This window comes from Panicum virgatum, chromosome 7N (genome assembly GCF_016808335.1).
Source record: "Panicum virgatum strain AP13 chromosome 7N, P.virgatum_v5, whole genome shotgun sequence".
Lineage (NCBI taxonomy): Eukaryota > Viridiplantae > Streptophyta > Magnoliopsida > Poales > Poaceae > Panicum > Panicum virgatum.
In genome coordinates, this window is record NC_053151.1 from 22,433,575 (window position 1) to 22,458,905 (window position 25,331).

General features: G+C 44.0%; 2 protein-coding genes across 2 annotated transcripts; one reads left to right on the forward strand and one right to left on the reverse strand.

Moving 5' to 3' along the window:
• The first annotated feature begins 828 nt into the window (after positions 1-828).
• LOC120681034 (gametogenetin-like) lies at positions 829-17,888 on the forward strand. Its single transcript, XM_039962593.1, has 3 exons — positions 829-997; positions 15,780-16,544; positions 16,979-17,888. The coding sequence occupies exons 1-3, from the start codon at positions 829-831 to the stop codon at positions 17,140-17,142; spliced, it is 1,098 nt and encodes a 365-aa protein (XP_039818527.1). The 3' UTR covers positions 17,143-17,888.
• A 740-nt stretch (positions 17,889-18,628) lies between these two features.
• On the reverse strand, positions 18,629-20,027 carry LOC120682532. The gene is made up of 3 exons (XM_039964487.1): positions 19,876-20,027; positions 19,420-19,812; positions 18,629-19,351 (listed from the first exon to the last, which is right to left on the reverse strand). Exons 2-3 carry the CDS (start codon positions 19,495-19,497, stop codon positions 18,722-18,724), a joined length of 708 nt encoding a protein of 235 aa, XP_039820421.1. The 5' UTR covers positions 19,498-19,812; positions 19,876-20,027; the 3' UTR covers positions 18,629-18,721.
• Between the last annotated feature and the right edge of the window lie 5,304 nt (positions 20,028-25,331).

The window sequence follows — 25,331 nt, forward strand, 5'->3', positions numbered from 1 at the left end:
TTGATCCAATGTATATAATTTTCGTATTTCAGTATGCACAATATGCTCATGTATAATATTATCTCCAATGTTCTTCAATTACAGGATTTGAGATAATATTGTACAGACATACGTATATGTATGTATAATATTAGAGATAATATTATACAAATAAATATATATGTATGCATGTATAATATTATCTCAAATATAATATTTTATATGCCACACGACTTTATATTACAGCGTATTAGGATTAGTATACGTAAATCAAGCAAATACGATAGAATAAAGAAATAGAAACAAATACAGAAAAACAAAAAAAACACAACAAATAACTTTTGTACCGGAGGATGTTATCACCTGGTATAAAAGCCTGCCCTGCCACGTCGCAGGGGTGGGGCATTTTAGTACCGGGGCGTAACACCACCCGGTACTAATGGACACATTAGTACCAGGTGAGCCACCCGGTACAAATGCACCCCCCATTAGTACCGGACGAACAATACCGGTTCAATACCCGGTACTAATGGGGGTTTCCCACCCGGTACAGAAAGTCGATTATATAGTAGTGACTTTTGGCCTTCCCATATGGCTGGCAGGCAGCAAGATTCCTGCTTGTAATATAGAACATTGCCGACATGGCATTGACCTTTTGCTCGCAGCTGATCGCAGTCCATTTTATTATATACTCCTACCTTTTACTATATGGATCTGGGGTTCGGATGGGCTATAAATAAAAAAGAAGCAGCGAGCGAGGGAGAGAGCCATCCAAAGCAAGGCAAAGTGGGGATAATTGACTAAAGATCTCGCTGGTGCTCCGAGGGAGGGGCTGAGGGCATATACATAATGGCGACGAGTAGCAAAGTGGCGGTGGTGATCATGGTGGTGCAGTTGGTTGTGCTAGCAGTTGCAGCAGCAGCAACGCCGCCGCTAGATAAGGTGGCGATGTCCCCCGTTGACAGCCGCGACCTGCCATCCAGGCTCGGGGTAAGAAGGCTTCTGCAGGGCTGCGTAGGTGAGTGCGGGTTCTGCGGGGTCGGTGGTAACATCGTATGTAGCTACTGCGATCTAGGTCATTCCTGTCAAATGGATCTAATTGTAATTCCTCCTGGTCTGATGCTATGCTATCCTGATGATGATCTGGTTTGTGCATGCCATCCTTGTTAATTCTCAAATGATTATTTGAGTAATAATCTGGAGCTACCGTCGAATAAGTTGTACCACGCGTACGGTTTTTACTTTTACCACTATCTTCGTCTTCCCTCTGCAGATCGGAATTTGGAATCATCAATGTATACATACCGGTTTGTTTGAATACAAGGCATGGTCTTAAATAGCTCTCTGTAGCGTTTTTAGAGGGCATCCCGCTGCGCTTTTGCTAAATTTTCCGCTATAGCAGCTAATGCTGCTTTAGGTCCCCTAGATACTGAACTTGTTTTATAATTGCAGTAAGATAAGTGTGTTCATGAACGGGACCTGGATACGTGACCTGGAGATCGCACGGGGTTTCCTGGTTCTACACCTTCAAGAGCTCACCGCCTTATGGTGCCAAATTCAGGAGGTGCAACGCCTTCCCGATCAGCAGGACCAAATTATCTGGAAGCTCACTCCGCATGGGGAGTACACTGCGGCTTCTGCGTACAAAGCACATCATATTTCCTGCACTAGGCAAGCACCCCTTGCCAGCTTATGGAAGACCTGGACCCCTCCCAAATGCAAATTCTTCGCGTGGTTAATCCTACAAAATAGAGTCTGGACTTCTGACAGACCGGAGCAACGAGGTTGGCCAAATGGTGGTGTGTGCCCTCTCTGCAGACAAACAGCAGAAACAGCCTTCCATCTTCTGGTGCAGTGCAGATACACCAAGAGAGTTTGGAATTTCATGGCTGATTGGGCTGCAGAAGCAAGCTTATGATCCGAGAACTGGCAGGCCGGCTATAGTACCTTGGGATGGTGGACAACCTTCACTGCGACGCCCGACATCCCACTGAAAGCGCTGCGCTGCTTGGCGTTACTTGTCATCTGGGAAATTTGGTTGGAGCCCAATGCTAGAGTTTTCAACAGGAGAGAATCTTCGTGCCTGTCTCTTGTTTATAAAATTAAAGCTGAGGGGGGATTGTGGATATCTGCTGGGGCTAAAAGCTTAGCTAGTTTAGTTTGTCGGGAGTAATCGCCCTTTGACTTTCGCTGGTTCGCCAGCTTGTAATCCTGCTTCTCTATCAATGAAATAGGCACACTCTCGTGCCCGTTCATTAAAAAAAGTCATGAACCATATATATGGTCCTATAGACCAGGGTTCTCAAGATCTCTACTGGATATATGCAAAGTCAGATACTACTATATCTCTAATGTCAGCAAAACAAAACCGGTAGGGTTAAGAATGCCCCACGTTTTCATTAAGAGAAGGGAACCGAATCCCGACTTAGAAAATCTTCGAACCCCAGCTTCACCGGTGAGGGGATTTTTTTAAATTAGTTCCGTAAATTCGCTCCAATGAGGAATCGAACCCAGGTCTCCTAGTTGCGACCATACCTCAGCCCCCTCTAACCAACTAGGCTAGAGGACCTTTGGTATCTCTAATATTTTGGTGCTGAGTTGCTGGATTCTATCCCATTGCTAGTGATGTTTCAGTATCAAACACAAGTGCTAGCATTGAGATAGCAGTAGAAGTTGATGTATGCACAATTGAATCACCAATGCACTGCTATTCTAAATGCAAACTAGACATCAAGGTATTTTTAATAGGCATGAGCTCATTGCAAAATTAATTATGCAACACATGTGCTCTCTGCAAATTTATAGTCTTGCCCTTGGAAAGATACAGAATCGGATCCGGGTCCTGCAAGCTATACGAAGAAGGCAACCGAATTTGAGATAATTTCGGAGCAAAAGATATTTACTCCGAAATTGGGGGGCATGTGTTGACACAGTTTTTTGGCATGTGTCAAAAGATAAGGTGAAGAGGCACATTAGGATCGGCGGAAGATTCTGCATGCTGAAGATAGGGTGGCCAGCTGATTTTTGGTTCAGCCGATCAGGGCTCGGCCGATTGCATGGTGGAGCGGATCCAGCCGGTTGAAACCCAGCCGATTGCATGATAAGGCGAATTGGCCGATCGAGGAAGAAAGCGGCAGAGATAAAATATGCCAAGGAAGGGATACATGGCTGAGGCGGGTCAACATTTCTAGGTTGACGTCGGGTGCAAGTTTAGGAGTCTGACTCTTGCATGAGTCATGCTTAGTTATGGTAGTTTTTATTGCTTTAGATGCAAGAAAGCATTGTCGTAATCGACTAGGAGTCTAGTGATTCAGGGTATAAATAGCGACCCTGCATGGTCAAAAAAAGGGTGCACACAACAATATCAAACAAACCCTTTACAATTTCCTAGCACTTACTTTCTCACACTTACTTTTCTCGCAATCTACTTTTCAAGTCAGCGCTTTAGCCATCCTCAACGTCGTTCTTCGAGTTTGTCGGGCTGCATCGGTCGACCTCCATCAATCTCGTAAGTACCATTTTATCGAATAAATCCTAGGCTTTAACTACCGGGCGCAATGTTGTGGTTTCGTCTAGTTCTTGTATTCACAATTTATCGATAATTGTTAGATCTACAGGTTTTCATACCAATTCTTGTAGGTTTAGCTTTTATCACCAAACTATCCGATCCGAGACTAGACTTCGCCGGCTTTTACTGTTCTTATCTCTAAATCTATCTGAACAGCCGATCTAGATCAGTTCTCGGATGCTGCCACGTAGCATCGTGTAGTTCGCTCTTTTGTGGATTATGCTCTGCTTACATCATCAAATCGGCTGACATAGTCGATTTACACATACTTGCACTTCGGCTGCCTTGCATTGGCCGATTTGCTCTGCTTCGTATCGGCCGATCCGGTTGGTATTGTTCCCTGTTGAAGATCCATTGATTCTCTAACCGATCTACGAGTATTTAATGTTTTCCTTTTGTTTCCATTGTCAATCAACATGTCAGATTGGCTGGCACGCCCTGCATCCACCGCAGGATTGTTAGTGTGTTAGTGCATGAAGATCGTCTCTCGATTTTTTGCATCAACACACTTTTGGCACGCTCGGTAGGACCCGAAGAAAGAATCAAGATGTGTGGAGACCAATCTGTTTCTCAGGACAACATTCGCCCCATCACAGTAGACTTGCTCAGACCAGAAGATAAGGCCGAGTTTAAGAGAAACATGGAGTACCAGAAGCCGTACTTAGCATCCTTTGGAGTTACTCAAGACGGGGTCGTCAAGCAAGCACCTCTTCCAACTCTCCGGCGATTACAATACATCAGGACCTAGGAAAGTTGCAAGAGATGGTTGATGGAGCTGTGCATCTTGCTTTTGTGAATCAATCTAAAGTCATGGGCAATACCATCTACAACAGCATGATGGAGGCTCTCCAGAGGGATCTAGCTCAAGGATACCGGGGACCAGCTTATTTTCAACCCGGAAACCTCAGATCCATTGTGAACCTTCAAGAGATTCCATCGGCTATTGGGCCGATTCAGAATTCTGGAGTCAATGCTATGTTTTACTGCACCACAAGTTACAAATATCACTACTACTGAAGTGGGGTAGTCAAGCAATCAAGCTTCTGGGCCATACACACAGCAGAAGTCAGGTGGGAGCTATTCTCGGTATGGGATGCCACCAGAATCCTTTGGCTGGTCAGCCGATTGCGCCATCACACATGTCGTATGTCCCAGTGTTTGAGCAACTGAACCTGCAGCCTCAACAAAACTCATCGGCTGATCAACTGATTCTACAAAGTCAGATTGAGCAAGCTAACCTGTAGCCTCAACAGAATGTGTCGGCTAATGTAGAGCCGATAGAGCAATTGGCTGCACAAATTTTTGCTCGTCAGAAGGAGGACTTGTCTGGTCAGATAATACAGATGTTGCAGAACGAGTTTGGGTTGAAGCCAAAGCTACAAAACAGCATGTATCGGACACCATATCCATCTGATTATGATAAGATACCCTTTCCCCCAAGATTCAAGGTGCCCAACTTCACCAAGTTCTCTGGATAGGATGATACCTCTACATTCGAGCATGTGAATTGATTCATCATCTAGTGTGGAGAAGAAGGAGCAACAGACACACTGAGGGTGCGGCTGTTTTCATCATCCTTGTCAGGAGCAGCCTTCTCATGGTTTGCCTCACTTCTGACCAATTCCATTGTCAAGTAGGCCGATTTGGAGAAGCAATTCCATAATTACTTCTTTGCTGGTATTCATGAGATGAAGATCACAGATCTGACCAATTTGAAGCAAAGGACTGACAAATCAGTTGCCAGTTTCATCTAGAGGTTCAGGGAGGTTAGAAACAGGTGTTATAGTTTGACCCTGGGCGATAAATAGCTGGCTGAGTTGGCATTCCAAGGACTCTTGCCAAGTCTCAAAGAGAAGTATGCATCGCAAGAGTTCGAGAGCTTAAGCTAGTTGGTGCAACGGATGAGTCAAGAAGTCACAGACCTTATGACCCAAAGAGAAATTTCCAAAGAAAGGTTAATTACCTAGATTATTCGGACTCAGAAGATGAAGCTGAAATTGGACTAGCAGAGTGGGTGAAGAAAAAAAAAGCCAATATCCTGACCCTTCGGCAAAAAAGAGCCTGAGAAGTTCGGCTTTGATGTTACAAAGGCCGATAAAATATTTAATTTATTGCCTGGTTTAGACCGATCAATTGTTGAACATTGGTTGCCTATAAAACCTGGGTTTTGTCCTTTTCAGCAGCATCCCAGGCAATGTAATCCAAAAATATTTCCTGATATTAAGGCCAAGATAACAAAGTTACTCGAAGCCGGTTTCATTTGGCAATGTCGATATGCCGAGTGGATTTCTAACATAGTCCCTGTATACAAGAAAAATGGCAAGCTTCATGTTTGTATTGATTTTAGGGACTTAAACAAAGCTACACCGATGGACGGGTATCCGATGCCGGTGGCTGACGCATTGGTTAACGCTACTGCAGGACACAAAGTCATCAGCTTCATGGACGGTAACGCTGGTTATAATCAAGTATATATGGTTCTTGAAGATATTGCAAAAACAACTTTCAGGTGTCCTGGTCACATCAGCCTTTATGAGTGGATTGTCATGACCTTTGGGTTGAAAAATGCGGGAGCTACATATCAGAGGGCCTTGAATTATATCTTTCACGAGCTCATTGGCAAGATAGTTGAAATATACATTGACGACATGGTGGCGAAGTCAAAAGGATACAAGGAACATCTGGCCGATTTGCGCAGAACACTAGAGTGCACAAGGAAGCATGGTTTGAAGATGAATCTGAACAAGTGTGCTTTCGGCGTATCAGCTGGACAATTTCTAGGCTTTATGATATATGAAAGAGGGATCGAAATTGGCCAGAAATCAATCAGTGCAATTGACAACATAACACCACCAACCAACAAGAAAGAGCTACAGTCATTGATCGGCAAGATAAATTTCATCCGGAGGTTCATATCCAACCTATCTAGGAGAATTCAGCCGTTCGTTCACACCACTGTTGAAGCTCATGGCCGATCAAGAGTTTGTGTGGGGAGAAGACCAACAGAAAGCGTTGGATAATATCAAGCAGTATTTAAAGTCTCCACCTGTGTTAGTGCCGCCTCAGGACAAAAAGTTGTTTAAGTTGTACCTATCGGCTGATGAGCGTGCCATCGGATCGACCCTCGTTCAAGAGTTTGAAGGCAAAGAGCGAGTAGTTTACTTCGTAAGCAGAAGGCTCTTGGACGCAGAAACAAGATACTCGGCAGTAGAGAGATTATGATTGTGCTTGTACTTCTCGTGTATGAAGCTAAGGCCTTATTTATTGTCAGCTGAGTGCATTGTTGTTTGCAAAGACGACGTGGTCAAGTATATGTTGTCGCTGCCGATTCTGAATGGAAGGATTGGAAAGTGGATCTTGGCCTTATCAGAATTTGACTTGACATACGAATCAGCTAAAGCAGTAAAAGGACAAGTACTAGCCAATTTCGTTACACAGCATTGCGGGCCAGAGGTCTCAATGGCCAAGCCGGTTCCCTGGACTTTGTTCTTCGATGGATCATCGTGTGGAGTAGGAGCTGGCATTGGTGTCATTCTCATATTGCCTCGGGGGGCAGTTTATGAGTTCTCGATTCCAATTGAGAAGACCTCCACTAACAATCAAGCTGAGTATCAGGCTGTGTTAAAGGGAATCAAGCTACTCAGAGAAGTCAAGGCAGATGGAGTTGAGGTATTTGGGGATTCTATGCTTATCATCAATCAGTTGGCTGGGGAATACGAGTGCAAAGACGATATCTTGAGAGTTTATCACGGGGAGTGTCTCCAGTTGCTCAGAGAATTTAAAATTGTAAAACTCGAACATATTCCCAAACACCAAAATGAAGAGGCTATTAAGCTGGCTCGGAGCGCTTCGGGCTATCGGCCGATTCTGGCTTCGGAGTTGTCTGCCGATGATTGGAGAAAGGAAATAGTCGATTATCTGAGAGACCTGTCAAAGAAGGTCGATCGACAACTAAGGTACAAGGCTCTCAAATATGTACACAGGATGATGAGCTGTACTATCGGACTATCGATGGGGTTTTACTCAAATGTCTTGGTGAGGAAGAAGCAAAAACTTTGATGGGAGAAATCCATGAAGGTGTTTGTGGAGCTCACCAGTCGGCTTTCAAGATGAAGTGGATGATTAAAAATAACAATTATTATTGGTCGACGATTCTGGGGATTGCTTCAAGTATTACAAGGGTTGTCAAGGATGCCAAAAGTTAGGAAATGTACAGAGAGTGCCAGCATCGGCGTTGAACCCAATAATCAAGCCATGGCCGTTCAGAGGGTGGGCGATTGATTTGATTGGACAAATATTCCCATCGTCAAGCAAAGACCATAAGTTTGTGTTAGTGGCCACTAATTATTTCACAAAGTGGGTTGAAGCAATTCCAATCAAGAATGTGATGTCAGGCAATATGATTGACTTCGTGAAAGAACATATTGTGTATCAGTTTGGTATTCCTCAAACCATCACGACCGATCAGGGGATTCAATTCACTTCAGGGGAATTTGAAGAATATGCAACTTCCTTAGGAATCAAATTGTTAAATTCTTCTCCTTATTATGCTCAAGCCAATGGACAAGCAGAAGCAGCCAATAAAGGTATTATCAAGTTGATCAAGAGAAAGGTTGAGGAGAACCCTAGACGTTGGCCCACGATACTAAATGAAGCACTATGGGCATATCGAATGGCATGTCACGGTGCAACCAAAATTTCTCCTTACCAACTTGTGTGTGGACACGATGCTGTATTACCTTGGGAATTGAAGGCAGGATCAAGATGCGTGTCCTTGCAAGATGACTTAAAAGCTGATGAATAATCGGGTCTGATGAAGAAGGAATTGGAAGACTTAGCTGGCTATTGAGCTTTGGCCAATATAGAGAAAAATAAAAAGAGAGTTGCACAGTGGTAGGACAAAAAAGTTAAAGTAAAAGAGCTCCACCAAGGAGACCTTGTCTGGAAGCTTACTCTGCCGATCGTCTCTAGAGATCCAAAATACGGGAAGTGGTCCCCGATTTGGGAAGGTCCCTACCATATCAGCCAATGTGTGCCAGGCAATGCGTACATCTTGGAGTCATTAGAAGGAGAAGAGTTTTCAAGGGCCTTGACCGGGAAATACTTGAAGAAATATTACCCAAGCATATGGGTAGGTGCTTAGCCTATCACTGCTTTGAGCTAGTCAACTGATTGTAGTTTCAGGCTGTAGCCGATACTGATGTATCGCTCTTGTGTAAAAAATAAATAGCCGATACTTACAAGTATCGTCTTTAAGACAAAAAATGTAAAAATAGACGATTAGTTCAAAGCCGTTTGATTATTTTCGGTTTGTTCTTTCAGATATGGCAGATGTAAAAGTCGCCCTTAGAACAAAATAAAATATATAACAAAAGATGGGAGTTGTGAAACATGCCTTTCATTCATATCTCACATTGATTACACTCATCATCATTACATCTGAAAAATTACAAGATAGCCGATTATGTTCATCATCACTAGGCAAACAACGATATTGTTCATCATTGCCAAGAGGAGGAACAAAGAATAAAATACAACAAGAGAAAGCGAAAGTTCGAAGGAAGATCTTCACCAGATTCGGTGACCTTCCCCGAAAGCCTGTTGGTGATCGGGCGTCTCAATCTCTTGCTTGGAAAGCAAAAGGAAGGGACGAACAAGACATAGGCTTGTTCTTCTTCCTGATGCAAGGGTGCATTCTGTCTGTCCCTTTCCTCCAAGCTGCTATACCCGAGGTCGTCACAAGGGTTCTTCTAGCAGCTGTACCTCCTGGCTTCACAAAAGACATTGAAGGGAGAAACAGGACACTGCACCTTATCACAAGAATTCTTCAAGCCACTTCAAGGTTGGAAAGGAAGAAGAAAAGCAAAGAGCAAGAGCGTGCGCCCTACTAGATCTATTCTTTGAGCCATGGCCAGAGGAGGTGTGGATGACCGATGGGCATCGGTCCCTTTTATAGCAAAAACGAGGAAGAGATAAAGATGGGAGCAATGCTCAAAGAATGGAGAGAAATCAGGAGAAACGCCAGATCCGGTCAAAATAGAGATAGTCGCCCCGTGAATGACTCGGCCTTCAATGGCTGACAATGAAATTAGTGATACGTTTCCCAAAAAACTGATTGACATGTAAGCCTCCAATATCTGAATGATTTAGAGATGCTACAAGGCCCTCATCCTCCTGTACTTTATGCTTCAAAGAGAGAGGCTCCAGAAAAAATACATCTCCAACATTATTGACAGCGACAGATTACAAAATCAGCTCAAGATGAAGTTCATCGAGGAACAGGGGTGGCTATTCTTTCCTAAAAACACTCTTGAGGCAAAATGCCTCTCATGCCTAGAAGACAGAAGAGGACCGATTTGGAATCTCATCGGGCAATTGTCTATGACTCTAGATGGTGTTGCTGAGTGACCTTTGGGTAAAAGAGAGTGCATTTTATAGAGAAGAGGAGAGAAAGGAGACGAGCAGAGTCACATGGCGATAGTAACAGATGTGTCAAGCAAGCACTAAAGTGAGTCTGCTACATTCAAGGAAGCCATCAAGAGATATTTATGAGCTGACAAAATATTTTATTGCTCCATTAAGATGGTCATGTAGCCGATTTACAATAAATCAAGGCTAACGGAGCCGACTGGCATCGGCTGAAAGGATAAAGTACATCAGGGGTCGACCAAGTCTTTTGCTTTGTCTAATTGCACCCTAACTAAAGTGATTTCCTCGCCTACTTGGTCTAATTCTTGAAGGAGACGCATCTTTTGGCCTCCAAAGCTTAAAGTTTCTTCTCGTCAGTAGATATCACGAGATGGAGACCTTGTTCGTGCCTCGACACTATAAGAAATGTGGTGATCTATGACGAAAATTTTATGACATTTTAAACAAGCGTCACAATGTTACATAATCCATGACGATTTTCAAATTTTCGTCATGGATTTGAAGGTATGGGCTCTTGGCCCAAAACTTAGTGACGTTTTAATGAATTCGTCATAATCAAGCCCACAAAACAATGACATTTGGGCACTAATGTCACTGAAATCGTCATAGTTATTTTTGACTAGTTGTGCCATGGTTTGTTATTTAATTTAATTATATTCAAAACATGTTGGAAATATGCCTATTATTCTATTACTTACCAATGAGGTATGCCCTAGTTTATTACAATTTTACATATGAGAATCGAAACCTAGTCTCAAATCTCAAAGATATAAAAAAAATATGACTTACCAATGAGGTATGCCCTCATTCATGGAATGCTAGGCGTTATTTTTTTAGTTAAATTATCAATATGGCTTATAAAAAGGAAAAAAATAAGTTAGTAAATAATGCAAGGCCAAATCACCACCCCAGCCTGTATTACCCACCGCAACCGCGTTAATAAAAACAAAAACAGCAACTTCGGAGCTGTGCACGTGGAGGGGATCGAACTCAAGATCCTACACTACAAAACTTCTTTACCCACCACTACACTACTAGCTGGTTTGTGAACATGTTTGGCGTCGCAGTTTGTTATACGATGTGCAATAGAGTTAAAATGGTAAAAAGTGAAAAAAAAGGGGCAGATAAGGATTCGAACCAACCACGTTCCGCTTAACAGAGAAGGCCACTGCGCCACCTCCTGTTTTGTGCTTTCCTTTGCCTTAATATGTATTTAGCAATGCTTAATACATGCTTTGAATAAAAAAAGGGGAAGGCAATCTGGGCCTTAGTGAGCCGTGCGATTATTGCCCCTTGCTGCCTGATGCTGTGCAGGTGTGGGATGATTTCGGCCCATGTAATGTATGAAGCGGTTTTGACCATTTTCTTTTATTTACTAAAATACTGTAAATTGTCTATTTTGTCTGAATTTTTGTGTAACTCAAAAAATAGTGATTACAATTTTATTGCACTCCTAATAATGTTTAGTTTCCATAAAAATGCATAAAGTGCAATGTCACGTCAAATTCAATTTTAGTTCAATGTTTAAATGCATAAAGTTCAAATTCAATTTTTAATTCATTACAAAACTTTGAATATAATTCATGTCATGTCCAATGTGTAATTTTTTATTAGTATTTCAACATATCTAGTTCATCCCTCACCAGATTTGGGGTGCATAGAGTTCGAAATCGTTACGAGGTATTAAAATGCTCAAGTTTGACTTGACTTACATGAAACAAGGTGAGAGATCCATCCATTTCGTGAACAAGATATATCCTAATCTTTGCAAAATCCAATGAAACTTTTATTTCAAGTTTAAACATCCATAAAATGAGTCTATAGCAATTTCCAGAATTTTTGGAGAAGTTTTTGATATTAGTATCATTATTTTATAATAAGGTTGCATGTAGATGTTTAAATTATCCCTAACAAACATTTAAAATTTTCTTCCATTTTCAGGATATAAGCTATAATAGAATGGAGACACTTAAAAATATTTTTTATGAAATTTTTATTTATTATTTGAGATATATGTAGATCAAATTGTAATTACTTTTAATAAACTAATAGAAATTCATTTAAAATATTAAAAATAGTAAATTATTTAGAAATTTATTGAAAATTCTACATAACCATTTATATGTATTATTATACATACAAAAAAATTAGTTGGTGCATATAAGATAATTATTTCTTTGTGCTACTTCACAATTGTACAATAAAATAAAAAAGAAAAAGAAAAATATTAAATATACAAGAATGAAACAAAGCCCATTGCAGCCCAAACGGCCCAATTATCTCTCACCATCCATGGTCGATCCGATGGCTCTAGATGCGTTCGCATCCCTACCCCTAAAGCACCGATGCAAATAAAGCTCCGTCCACCCAGCCCCGCACCCCCCGCTGAGAGAGTCAGGAGGTACTGCACCAAACAATGTGTACCCAAATTTGCTACTCCATTAAAATCGATGGCTCAAAATACTCCTGGTAAAACTTCAACCCAATCGGACGGTCCACGTTATAAGGATCATCCGCGCTTCAACGCAACGCCCCCTCCCACGCGCGGCTCCCGCGCGCCTCCCGCACGCCCAGCCGCGGCTCGAAGCCTCGCTCTAGCAGCGATCGTGTGTTTTCCCTTTTTTCCCCTTCCCTTACCTTCTCTCTCTCTCTCTCTCTCTCTCTCTCTCTCTCTCTTGCGCGCGCGTCCCCCTCTCGCGTCCGCCCCCTCGCTCCCTCCCTCACTCTCTCTCTCCCCCCATCTCGATCTCGCTCCTCTCCGCCGCCGCGCCCCTCGCCCTCCTCTGCTCCGGCCGCCTCCTTCCCTCCTCCCCCTGCAGATCCACTGAGGGAAAGGGGTGGGGGCCATCCCGTCCACACTCGCGATGCCTCCCTCGAGCTCCTCCCGACCCTAACCCTAGGCGCCGCCTCTGCACCGGCGCCATGCTTGCCGGCTGCCGCCTCCATCCGCCGCCGAGCGTAGGCTCCGCTTCGGCCTACGGGAGGCCGCGGTGAACCCGGCCGCCTCCGCTTCGACCTGCGGGAGGCCACGGTGAACCCGGCCGCCTCCGCTTCGGCCTGCGGGAGGCCGTGGTGACGCGACTCGCGCCGCCTCCCACCTCCGGCTGCCGCCACGGTGACGCGCGCCGGTTGTAGCCGTGGCAGCACACCGGGTGCAGGAGGGGGTGCGGGACAGGTAGAGGGACGCCGCTTCCTTCTCCTCTGATTTCTGGGATGCTCAGTCAGATCCGGTTCTCATGCTTGCTTTGTTGTGCTACGATTCGCAGAGGAAAGAGGATTTGCTGCCCATTGGGGAGAAGATCTCAGTGAGGATCCATCATTTTATTTGGAGTTATGTTTGCTGATTGATTGTTTTTTAAGCTTTACATTTTACCAGTATTAGGCAAACACTCTTTAATATTCCAATTTTTTTGCGTTGTCCATGCTTGGAGCATTGTGCTAAAAGGAAAGAAAATGCATCTGCCTTAGCAGGATTTTTTTTGTATTGCAAGCAATTCATTTTATATCATTCTGAAAATCGATCCCTTGTTTTGCCTCCAAGGCATATGGTTCTTCAGATTATCTGGGTTCAACTGTCTTCTGGATTGGAGAATGGTTTATAAAGAAAATGCCATTTGTGAGGCACATATACTCTGCGTCAAAGCAAGTTAGCACTGCTGTTTCACCAGGTAATGTAATCTACACACAGCTGCAATTTCACATGCACCAGAATGATGAACATATGTTTATGTAGCTTTTCTGTAAAACGGTCGTTTATGTTCCCATTGCCAGCACATGGACACTATATCTAAAAAGTGATAACTTTTAAATGAGGTAAACATTATGCTCCATAAAGAGCATAAAACAGTTTGACAGTCACATTTTTTTTTCTTGCGTACTTTTTTACTACCATGACTCAGAAGCACCAATTTTGTGCACTAAATGTTGTGTGTATATATAGGTATCAACATTTTGACATTTATTTCCAACTTTCTTATGGTTCCTTTCTTCTTCCAGAAATTTTCTTATAGTGTTTTTTTTCCTTTTGACAGATCAAAATACAACAGCATTTAGAGAAGTAGCGAATATGCATTTGGATTCATAACATCAACAATGGTTCTTCAGGTACTTGTTCATGTATATTTGCATGCTGTACATGGCTTTTGACCAGCAGATGGTGATCTTTCGACACTTCAGTATGGATATTTTCCTAATTAATATGCTGTCAAAAACTTTTCATACACTTCATTATGTGCCTACCAATCATTTATATATCGGTGACATTTTTTTTGGTAAACTCTGCCGAAATTATAAGGCCCAATTTGTCCATTTGAGAAGGCATAGGTTGGTTCCTTGCTCTCTTTTTACGTTTGCCTCAACTGCTACTGTCCAGATAAAAGAAAATAAATGTCTATTACAGTAATTCCTTTGAATGATTTGATTTGAGATAGGAAGCAATTGTTAAGTTGTTCCTTCCTGCTAGAAACTATTAAGATGTTCTGTTATCTTTCAGGTGCTAGAATTTGATTTTCATTTTTTGCATTTGTTTCGCAAGCTGATACAAACTCATCAACTACTTATAATAAAGCTTTTCCTATATTAGTTGTGCCCACAATAAGCCCTAAATGTGCCATGTTGTTGTTTTATGGAGAAACAACTTCTGTTTGGAGCACATTGCATTGGTTTTCAAATCCACTACTTGATTTGAAACACTAATGCGTACTCAATGTTTTTGTTGGTTGGTTTTCTAAGGTCCACAAAATCAAATTCACATACTGCTTCTAGTAGTGTCATCTAAGTGCCTCAACTGATTCATTCAATTTTTCTTGTATTGTGTCAGATTGGAGGACCTTACCTGGCCATATATCTCTGGGGTTTTATGTTTGTATTAGCTCTCCTAATGATGACAATATACCCCATCATGATAGCTTCTCTGTTCAACAAGTTCACACCTGAATCAATGCCTATTCATATTGTGAAGACATTAATTAGTAATATGTTCATTTAGCATAGAGTTGTCTTCTAATTAGACTGATGATTTAATCAGTGTTTTTGTCTATGTTTAGGTTGATAAGCACATTGAGAACAGCATGAATATTTGAGTGGGATTTAGCATACGTTTGACCCTATTGATACTGCAATCAGTTTGTGCAATGATCTACAAGTAGATAGATCTTGTCCATTCTCTTTTTTTTTGAAAAGCTGTACATTCTCTTGTCTAAGATGCCACAAGGAGCATCATTCAATTGTGTTACAATTTTGGAAATGGTTATGTCTGTGCTCTATTTATTTACGTACACGGAAATTGATTTATCTACGTTGAGAGATGGTAAATCAGTCTATCATCTGAAATAGTTGCAGTAATGCTAATCTAAGTTTAATATCTTTCAAAAGTTATATTTGGTGATGTGATTCTTTCTGGTATGTCATTCACCTGTTTACATATGTACATGACTATTTCCTCATGTCTCAAATTTAACAATCAGAAGCATCTTTCTGCAGAATAAATACAAAAAAAATAATGGTAAAATGGTCCAAAGGAGTCATTGGAGATTAAGAACACGAAGCACCATCCACTACTATTGCAGGTACCTTCCTTGGAAGTTTGGACAGTTATTTGGAGTCATTCTCGATCTTTGCTTTTTAATTCAGAGGATCTTTGCTTTTTAATTCAGAGTTTTAGACATACGTGTTCGTAGCTATTCGGGGGTATTAGTTTTGTGTTGATGATAGCGCTTTTGGAACCCGTGTTTTTTTTAATCTACAATTTATCTATGTTATTAGCACGGACACTTTACTAGTGCTATATAATCTGCTGGCTCAGCCCCAAACCCTAGCCAACCCACTGCCACTCTTCTCCCTCCGCCAGTCCGCCTCCCTGCGGCCACGCTTCTCCCTTTCCCTCTCCTCCTCACGCCGCCAGCCTGCCACGCCTTGCCTCCCCAACCGCCGTGGCTGCGACCTGTCCTCCTCCTCCCACCACCCGCCAGCGACCGGCCGTCAGTGCGCCAGATCCGTCGTCACCTCCTCCATCTTCGCCCATCAGATCCTGTCTCCCGCCGCGCCCCCCCAACTGCAGGCCCCGGCGCCTCTTCTACCCCAGCCAAGCTCCTTCCCACCTCCGCCCTTCGTGCTCCACCCAGATCTACTCCGGCTCCTGGCTCCACGACGGCGGCGAGAAGGCCTCCGACGCGAGCTGGGGCCCCCGTCGTCGGCATCCCCTCCTCCGCCACGGCACAGGTCCTCCTCCGCCGCGCCGCCGGGGCCCGAGCCGCAGGCCTGCACGCTCGTCACCCTTCCTCCGTCTCCTCGAAATCCGCCCTCGCGCTTGCATCGGTCGCCCACCGCTTCCTCGCGCGTGGCACAGGCCACACCCGCTGGCCGCCTTCCACCTCCGTGGACGCCGCTCCTTTCCGGATCCGCTCGTCACCGCGGCGCCGGCAGGTGCAGAAGCACATCGACAGTGGCGCCTCCAAGCAGCACTTCTGGGATTTCGTCGCCGCCGAGTTCTGCTCCGGTCCGCTTCCATATCCGCCCGGGCTAGCGGTCCTACGGCATCGTGCACGCCGGCACCGTCCTCCCCATCAAGGTATACCGAGACTTCTGTATCTGTCGGGCTGGTGGCTGCTCGTGTGCTCACCTTGTGTTTGATGAAATGCTCGTAGGGAAATTGTTGCCCGTAAATGCAGTAGATTTGTTAGCTCTGTAGCTGCCTGTAATACTATTATTGCAGTTCTTTCGGTGGAGAGTAGCAGCTAGTTTGTCTTTGTTCCTATTTTGATTGGTCACCGGTAGCATTGCATTGAGGAAGCTCAGCTTAGAATCTGTTAGCTTTGCTAGTACCTATGCTGTTAGCTTTGCTGAATCTGCTTATTTTCTTGCACACGACTTGAGCAAGCTTTGGTTGAACTAGTACCTGTGCTGTTGGCTTTACGGCACATAGACAGGACTCTTGTAGTCTTTGCTAGCGTCTATTCGGTTGCACTTTGCTCTAATAATTTTTTTTTGTGATTTCTACTCTAGATGGCTACATGGCTTCTGTTCAAAAGCAAATGCTTGAGCACATCTCTTCATTGTTCTGTCTTATCAATTTATCATGCACTGTTGAAAAGCAAATGTTCTGTCTTACCAAGACATCTAGCTTTTGCCAGTTCCAAGATAGTGTCCCGTTCTTGTTTTCCTTTTAGGCTACCCTTTTTTAGTGCATGTGCTCAAATATACATGGTAGGTTTATTGATAATTGGTTCTACAAATACAAAGGACATCAGAATACCGTCTCTAGAGTATTAGCTTTTTATTGTATACTCGTTTGTATATTCATGTTTAATCTCTTGTAGTGTGATTTGGACTGATTGTGTCCCCCTGAACTGTTTACTCCCCCTCGTAACTACATTGTGAAAAACTTCTCTTACATTTTTAGCTGCTCTAGCTAGTTGATAACAATGGAACTATTTCGGCTTAGTTTTCCAGGATCAAGGGCTTTATAGGTTGATTAATCACTTAATTGTACATTGATTATTATGGATGTCTTGAGCTCATACCAAGTGTTATTGTGCGAAAACTGAATGCTAACTACAAAATGTTTATAAACCAGTATGGTTGTATGTAATTTGAAATCTACTACCTTAGTATTTAGCGATGCTTATATGCTTCCCATGTACTAATCAGATTTACTTTACCTACCGGATTGCTTGGAGTGGAGAAAAATTGCTGCAGCCTACAAAGTGCCACGAAAGTGCTGTTCTGTCCCTGCCTAATATTTGTGCAATATGTAAATATAATTATTGTTTATTGTTGTAATTAATTATTGTATTAATTAAGCAATTGATGTGTTTTCTTAAAAATGGGTTTTATTTTTGTATGCTGTGATTTTTGGGTTGGAACTGTTATTTTGATATATGGGCAAGGAAAATTGGTGGGCCAATTTTTTATATGGGTTGTGTGTATTGTTGAATTTGGTCCATATTAGTGGCCCAGTTTGAGTTGGGCCGGTCCACAAATGGGCTGCAGTGGTGATGTCATCAGCCATGTTATCACTACTTCCACATCAAAGCCATGTCAGCAGTCGTGTCATTGATCATGTCAATTTACACGTCATCATTGCTATCCATGTCGTCGCCAAGTCAATAGCCATGTCAACCTCTATGTCATTAATGTGTGACATGACAATTGAATTTGTGACGAAAATTATACTGTTCGTGACGTTTATTTTCGTCATAAACAACGGCCTTGGGTTAGGCTTCAAGGGGTGCAGAGACATTCTATGATGCTTTTAAAATGTCATGGATCAAGTAATTCATGACAAAAGTTTAAGAAACGTCACGAGGTGTGATCTGTGACGCTCAATACATGACGCTATTTGAGATTGTCATAGATACTGTTTTATGACGGTTGTTTAGTGATCTGTGACGAAATTTAATCGTCATGGATCAACAGATTTTTTTGTAGAGCGATGATTGCGCCTGCCGATTCGCACCGAAGGCGTTGATGTTAGTCAAGACCCTCTCCACATCTTCACGGTTGGGAGACTGAGGGAAGAACAAGGAAAATGCATCAAAGAAAAGTTCAAATTCGAGAAGATGTCAGAAAGGGAAAACAAACCTGGTCCACAGAGGAGGAGGAGGCCATAGTCTAAAACGTGGAGTAAAGAAGAGGAGGAGCGTCCCATATTTACTTCCAGGCATAAACGCAAGTTCGAGATACAAAATAAGTTCAGCACAGGATAGATCAAACTATTCCTAGGGAGTGGATCGCATTGATGGCATCTCAACGCAGTTGGTCGACCTCATCAATTTCTCTGCGATCGGCATCGGCTGAACATGGGATCGGCCGTTCCTCCCTCCGAAGAGCTTGTGCTTTATGAGGCAAGATAGCTTTCCTTCGCTCCATATCTGCGATTGTGCTTGGAAGATCTTCCAGCCTTTTCTCTTCACGGGCAAGATCCTCACCAACTTGCTGGAGTTCTTTCATCAGATCGGCACGTCTCCTCTTCAGACGGTCAATGCTGCTGACAATATCGGCACGGGAGGTAGACAGTAGCTGAATCCTTCCATCAAGATCGGTTACACGGGAGTCATGGGCTTCCCGATTCTTGAAAATCCGCTCCTGACAGACTCTGTCCTCCAGTCGATTTTGGGCGTCTAACACTTGGAGCTGCCGATTTTCGATGAAAGCTACCTGAATCAACTTCTCCGTGATATCCCTGGACAGATGTCCTCTGATTGTTTTAAAGATATCTCTGATCGGCTCAGCGTCTTGAACCAATTGACCGATATCTTGGTTGAGAAGTGGAAGCATATCACGAAGCTTGGCCCGGGCATCATCAGGAAGTGGGCCTAGAGACAACACTCGTGAAGTATTGCCGGAGGAACTTCCAATCTGAGGATCAATTTGAACCTGCAAAAGGATTATAAGGATTCTATCTGGATAAGAAGAAATAAGAAGAGGAAAGGGAAGGTACTCACAACTGGATCAGGTGGTACAAAATCATTGATGACCGTTTCTTGGTTGTCATCGATGGAGATGAACTGGGGTGCTTCCATTTGTTCCAAAGTACCCTCAGGCTGAGAAGTCAATACTTCAGGTTGAGAAGTGCCGATTTGCCCCGTTGGTGGTGTGGCTGATCTTGCTGGAGAGTGTTCAGGAGTCGGGCTTTCTTCTCTCTCATGTTGCTCAGCCGATACTACTTTCGGGTGTTCTTCAAGAGGATCCTCTGCTGCTGGGTGTTCAACCTCATCATGTTGATCGGCCAATTGCTTCTCTGGCGCCTGGTTCTCTTCTCCTTCGCGACGGTCAGCCGATGATGCTTCTGCCTCTAAATCCTTCCCAAGTTGACCTTCAGGAATCAAGCCACAAGACTGCAAAACAAAAATGAAATCAGGATTATCAAAGGCAAAAGAGATTGACCGATTAAGGATTACCTTTATGGCGTCGATCAAGACTGCTGCAGCTTTGGGCAAATCAACAGGAGTATCAGTCTTTCTCCTAGAGCGAGTTCGCTGAGTCGTCACCTTCACTGGTGGAGCCTTTCGTTTTATGCTCTGGGTACTTGGAGGTGGGCGCAATAAATTTCGTAACTGGGGTCAAGCTTGGCGCAATAAATTTGAGGAGATACACAAAATAAGTGCCGAGTCCATTCAGCCCACCATGACATGAAAATAGGAGAGGGGAAAGACACATTCCTCCATGAATCCAAGTCAAAAGTGGCAGAATCAGGATTCCGGTCCTTCAACTGACTATAGTGAAGAGGATCTGGGATCGTCTCCCTCGGTTTGATTATGTCGGAAAAATAAAGCCTGACCGGAAGCTGACCAAAGCTGAGCTGACGAGCTGCTACTGATGGGTTGTAAAATTCATAGGTCGCTGGTTGACTTTTTCCAAAGAAATTGGCTGGGAGGATTCCTGGTTTGATCATCTCCTCAAAGAGAGCTTTGTTAGTATCATCAGAAATAGCCGTGTCGAATCTGAAGGTTGGCAGTTCAAACACTGAATTTTCATCTTTATATGCAAACCATATGGTGGATTTCTCTCAGAGACCAAGGTAGAAGCTTTTGAAGTATGCGACAACCCTGGAAGCAGTTTGCTTACTACCTGGGAACATAGAGACGGCTTCGTCGAATGACGTACATCGGCGAGTTTCTAGTTTTGCCTCTTCTGGTTGATCTTTCGGAAATACCATTCTGGTAATATCTTGCTCCAGAATATGACGAAGATGGAGATTCAGCCACATATTAACAAACCACCAAGGCCCTCCTAAGCTGCCTACGGGTTTTCTGGCTGATAACCTGATGGCCACATGATGAAGCAGATTGTATACTGCTCCCAGAAGGTGTTTCCCAAGGGGAATTTTTGTTCCACTAACCAAACGTTCGGCTATGGGCTGAAAATTGGAGGTTGGACCAACCGTTTTGCCATAGAACACAAATTTTTCCAGCCACATGGTTAAGAAAGCTACATGTTCCCTGTCAGTAATGGTGCCTATTCTGGAATGATGAGAAACATATCCAGACCAACCACTGGCATCCTTTGTCTCTAGCCGATGTGAAAGTTTGAGATTGCGATATGAGAAGGAAGTGTCAGAAGAAGAAATGTCTAAACCCATGAGGATGAATACATCAGCTAAAGTGGGGGTCATCGGGCCATGACCAAACAAAAAGGCATTCAGAGCGTCTGACCAAAAAATATGATGCAACTATCAATAGAGATTCATTCCTTGCCATATTCGACAGAGAAAGGGTGATACATTGGCTGATGTTGTATTCTTCCCGAAAGGCTCTATGTTTAGAGGCCATTCCCAAGTACCAGTTTTTCCAGCCTGGGGTGTTACCAGTCCAAGTTCTTCAAGAGTCGCTCCAATTGGCTAAGTTCATGGAGGCATACTTAAAAGGGATCCTACCAGTCTCCAGATTAATCAAAGTAGTGGGATCGGAATCGCCCATTGGGCCCAAGAAAGCAAATCCAAGCTTATCACTATGAGGGATGATGATGTTTTTCCTAAGAACCTATGCAAAATTTCGAATCTAAGCATATAGGGGAAATAGCAGATGCAAAAATCGGTGAAGAAAGAATGGGGAAATCTGCAGAGAGTACCTCAAGGACCGAGTCTAGGGTTGCCATTGGGGCATCCGCAGAGGCTGCCAGACGAGATTCATCGGTGGAATTTGAAGAAGCCATGGATTCGGCGGGCAGAGATTGGCTTCAAGTTTGGGCGTTCTGTAGCAAAGCAAAGAAGAAAAGGGCGATAGGTTGAAGAAGTTCAACGGGAGATATTTATAGTCTTGCCCTTGGAAAGATACGGAATCGGGTCCTGCAAGATATACGAAGAATACAACCGAATTCGAGATAATTTCGGAGCAAAAGATATTTACTCTGAAATTGGGGGGCATGTGTTGACACCGTTTTTTGACACGTGTCAAAAGATAAGGTGAAGAGGCCAGTTGATTTTTGGTTCAACCGATCGGGGTTCGGCCGATTGCATGGTGGAGTGGATCCGGCCGGTTGAAACCCAGCCGATTTTATGATAAGGCGAATTGGCCGATCGAGGAAGAAAGCGGCAGAGATAAAATACGCCAAAGAAGGGATGCATGGCTGAGGCGGGTCAACGTTTCCAGGTTGACATCGGGTGCAAGTTTAGGAGTCCGACTCTTGCATGAGTCATGCTTAGTTATGGTGGTTTTTATTGCTTTAGATGCAAGAAAGCATTGTCGTAATCGACTAGGAGTTTAGTGATTCAGGGTATAAAATAGCGACCCTGCGTGGTCGAAAAAAGGGTACACACACCAATATCAAACAAACCCATTACAATTTCCTAGCACTTACTTTTCTCGCAATCTACTTTTCAAGTCGGCGCTTTAGCCATCCTCAACGTCGTTCTTCGAGTTCGTCAAGGCTGCATCGGTCGACCTCCGGCAATCTCGTAAGTACTGTTTTATCAAATAAATTCTAGGCTTCAACTACCGGGCACATCGCTGTGGTTTCGTCTAGTTTTTTTATTCACCATTTATCGATAATTGTTAGATTTACAAGTTTTCGTACCAATTCTTGTAGGTTTAGCTTTTATCACCAAACTATCCAATCCGAGACTAGACTTCGCCGGCTTTTACTGTTCTTATCTTTAAATCTATCTGAACAGCCGATCTAGATCTTTTCTCAGACTCTGCCACGTAGCATCGTGTAGTTCGCTCTTTTGTGGATTATGCTCTGCTTACATCATCAAATCGGCTGACATAGTCGATTTACACATACTTGCACTTCGGCTGCCTTGCGTTGGCCGATTTGCTCTGCTTCGTATCGGCCGATCCGGCTGGTATTGTTCCCTGTTGAAGATCCATCGGTTCTCTAGCCAATCTATGAGTATTTAATGTTTTCCTTTTGTTTCCATTGTCAATCAACATGTCAGATTGGCTGGCACGCCCTGCATCCACCACGGGATTGTCAGTGTGTTATTGCGTCAACAGATGCCCGATTTTTTGCGTCAACAGATGCTGCCATGAACGATAACATAGATGGTTACATAAATTTAGATTATACTGACTTTGTACCACCTGAACCCTGCAACGATTTATACATGTTAACATGTTCCCTTTTTCTCTGTTTCATGTAGCATCAATTGTTTGCTCAGTTCAATTTTCATTTTCATTTCACGATAAGTCTCCTAGACGTATTCCCAGGTCCATTTTTTAAAATGATCTGATAGCTTTTACTTTTAAAGATGAGTACTTGTCAGAATTCATATGCATCCTGTAATCAGAGTTGCAAATGTACAAATGTGCATGCTACTTGCATCGTCCCTTTGCAATTACAGTTTCATGATCTAGAATAAACTCAAAAGTAGTCGGTTGTTCGGATTTTCGGGCCGATCACCAGACAGAGAAAATACTCTTTAAACGAAGGTTAAAACACTAGAACACGAATTGCACAATAGAAATTGCACTATAGCCCGTACAAAATGTTCCAACCCGTACAAAGTTGGGTGGGAGGGGGTATTTATACCCCCAACCTTATTACATCTTTCCAGAAATGACCCTCCAGTCCCCACGAAGGTCAAGAGGTTACAACAGGGGTATTTGGTAATTTCCCTAGGTTGGACAGTCCGACTTGAATACTCCCACCCGGATCACATGTTTTTTGCCCCTCGGGAACCTTCGGTAGCGGTCCTTGACAAGCTTCGTGTGGCGCCGCCTTCATCGTTTGCCACTCTTGAGTCGCCCGCCACACCCGAAGGTTCTTGTCATAACCTTCGGGAGTGTGGCTTCGAACGGTCCTCGGAACCTCCGGGTTCCGTGATGTTCGACGAACCTTAGCGACGACCCTTAGCGACGACCTTCGACAAGCTTCGAGGGACTTCACCTTCGTCATTTTTCACCTCCGCGCTGCCTGAAGCATCCCGGCAATTCAGGGCACCATCTTCTGGCGCCGAACCTCGATGAACTCTTCGATGCTTCATCATCTTCGAAGAACCTTCGGGTTGATGCTTCGTCATCTTCGCTGAAGCTTCGGCATACCCTTGGGGGACCTTCGGGAACCTTCGGTATTCCTTCGTGTCACACCACCTTCGGGAGGAGGCGATCCCCAACAGTAGCCCCTCGCGGGTGAGGTCCGACTCCGGCCGGCCGAACCCTCAAAAAAACAAAGATCGGTCAAGACATTTATGCGAAAGCGTCTCCCCCGAAGGTCGGAGGTGTGCGAGACCCGAAGGTATGTTGTTTACACGTGTCGAGGTCTGATTTGCCGTCGTTCTGACTTCTCCTCGTTTTTACCGTTGTGTGAACAGTGCGAAGTTACCCCCCTATAAAAGGGGGCGGGGAGGACAGGTCGCTTTCACGCTCTTATTCCTTATGAACTTTCGCCTGCTTGTCAAATTTTGACACGCGGCGCTTTCTGATTCGCCCCAGTCTTCGGGTTGTGAAAGTGACCTGTTCCGTCCCATTCTTCGCGGCGGTTGTGGAAAGGGAAGGATTGTTCTGCTAAGTCTTTGTGAGTTTTCACTTCGACTTTTTGCTGGGATCTTCGAGGTTTGTTCATTATGATTCTGAACATTTGGTTTGTTTAGGGATGGCTCGGTTGAAGGTTACTGCAAGGCCAATTGGATCCGAGGACATCGAGCCTTCGAAAGAGGAGAGAAGGCAGTTGTCTGAGGGAGAGGAGGATTTGACCAACGTGGACGCTGATCCTTCGGAGCTGATGGGGTCCCGGGAGAAGCCTCCTGCTACTCTCATTTTTGGTCAGTCGTGGGCAACCCGGGAGTTGGTCAAGAGTTATGTGCAGAAAGGGTATTTTGGCCCTGGAGTTTGCCGTGCCCCTGGTGATGAGGTTACGCCGGACCCTCGCGATGGAGAGTGTGTTGTGTTTCGGGACTTCTTTTCTGCCAGTCTGCGTTTTCCGCTGGACCCCGTTTTTCCGAAGATTCTGGCCCGGTTTGGCCTTCGGATGCACCATCTTACCCCCAACGCCATCGTGCAGCTGTCGAAGTTTTTCTGGGCGGTCAAAACCTACGATGGGCTGATTAGCGTGGATGCTTTCTGTAGACTCTACGAGATGCATCCACAGACGCAGAAGGTTTCTTTTGGCGAAGATCCACAAATATATTCTGCTCAGAGTGGGTGTTGTTCGTTCCACCCAAGGAGGACCAACAAGACCCAAGGGATCGACAGAATAGAGCTATCTTATTGCCAGAAGAACAAGTGGGAAGATGATTGGGAGCAGTACTGGTTTTATGCCAAGATTTGTTTTCCTAGTGTTGATTCTTCGGGAGGAGTCTCCTATCCCCTTGCCTCGAAGGTTGCGGAGTTCAAACATACTACGAAGGCAGACTTTCGGAGGACAGCGGCTGGCTACAAGGAGTGCTGCTCCGCGTTTGCTTCTGCAGCGCGTGTCG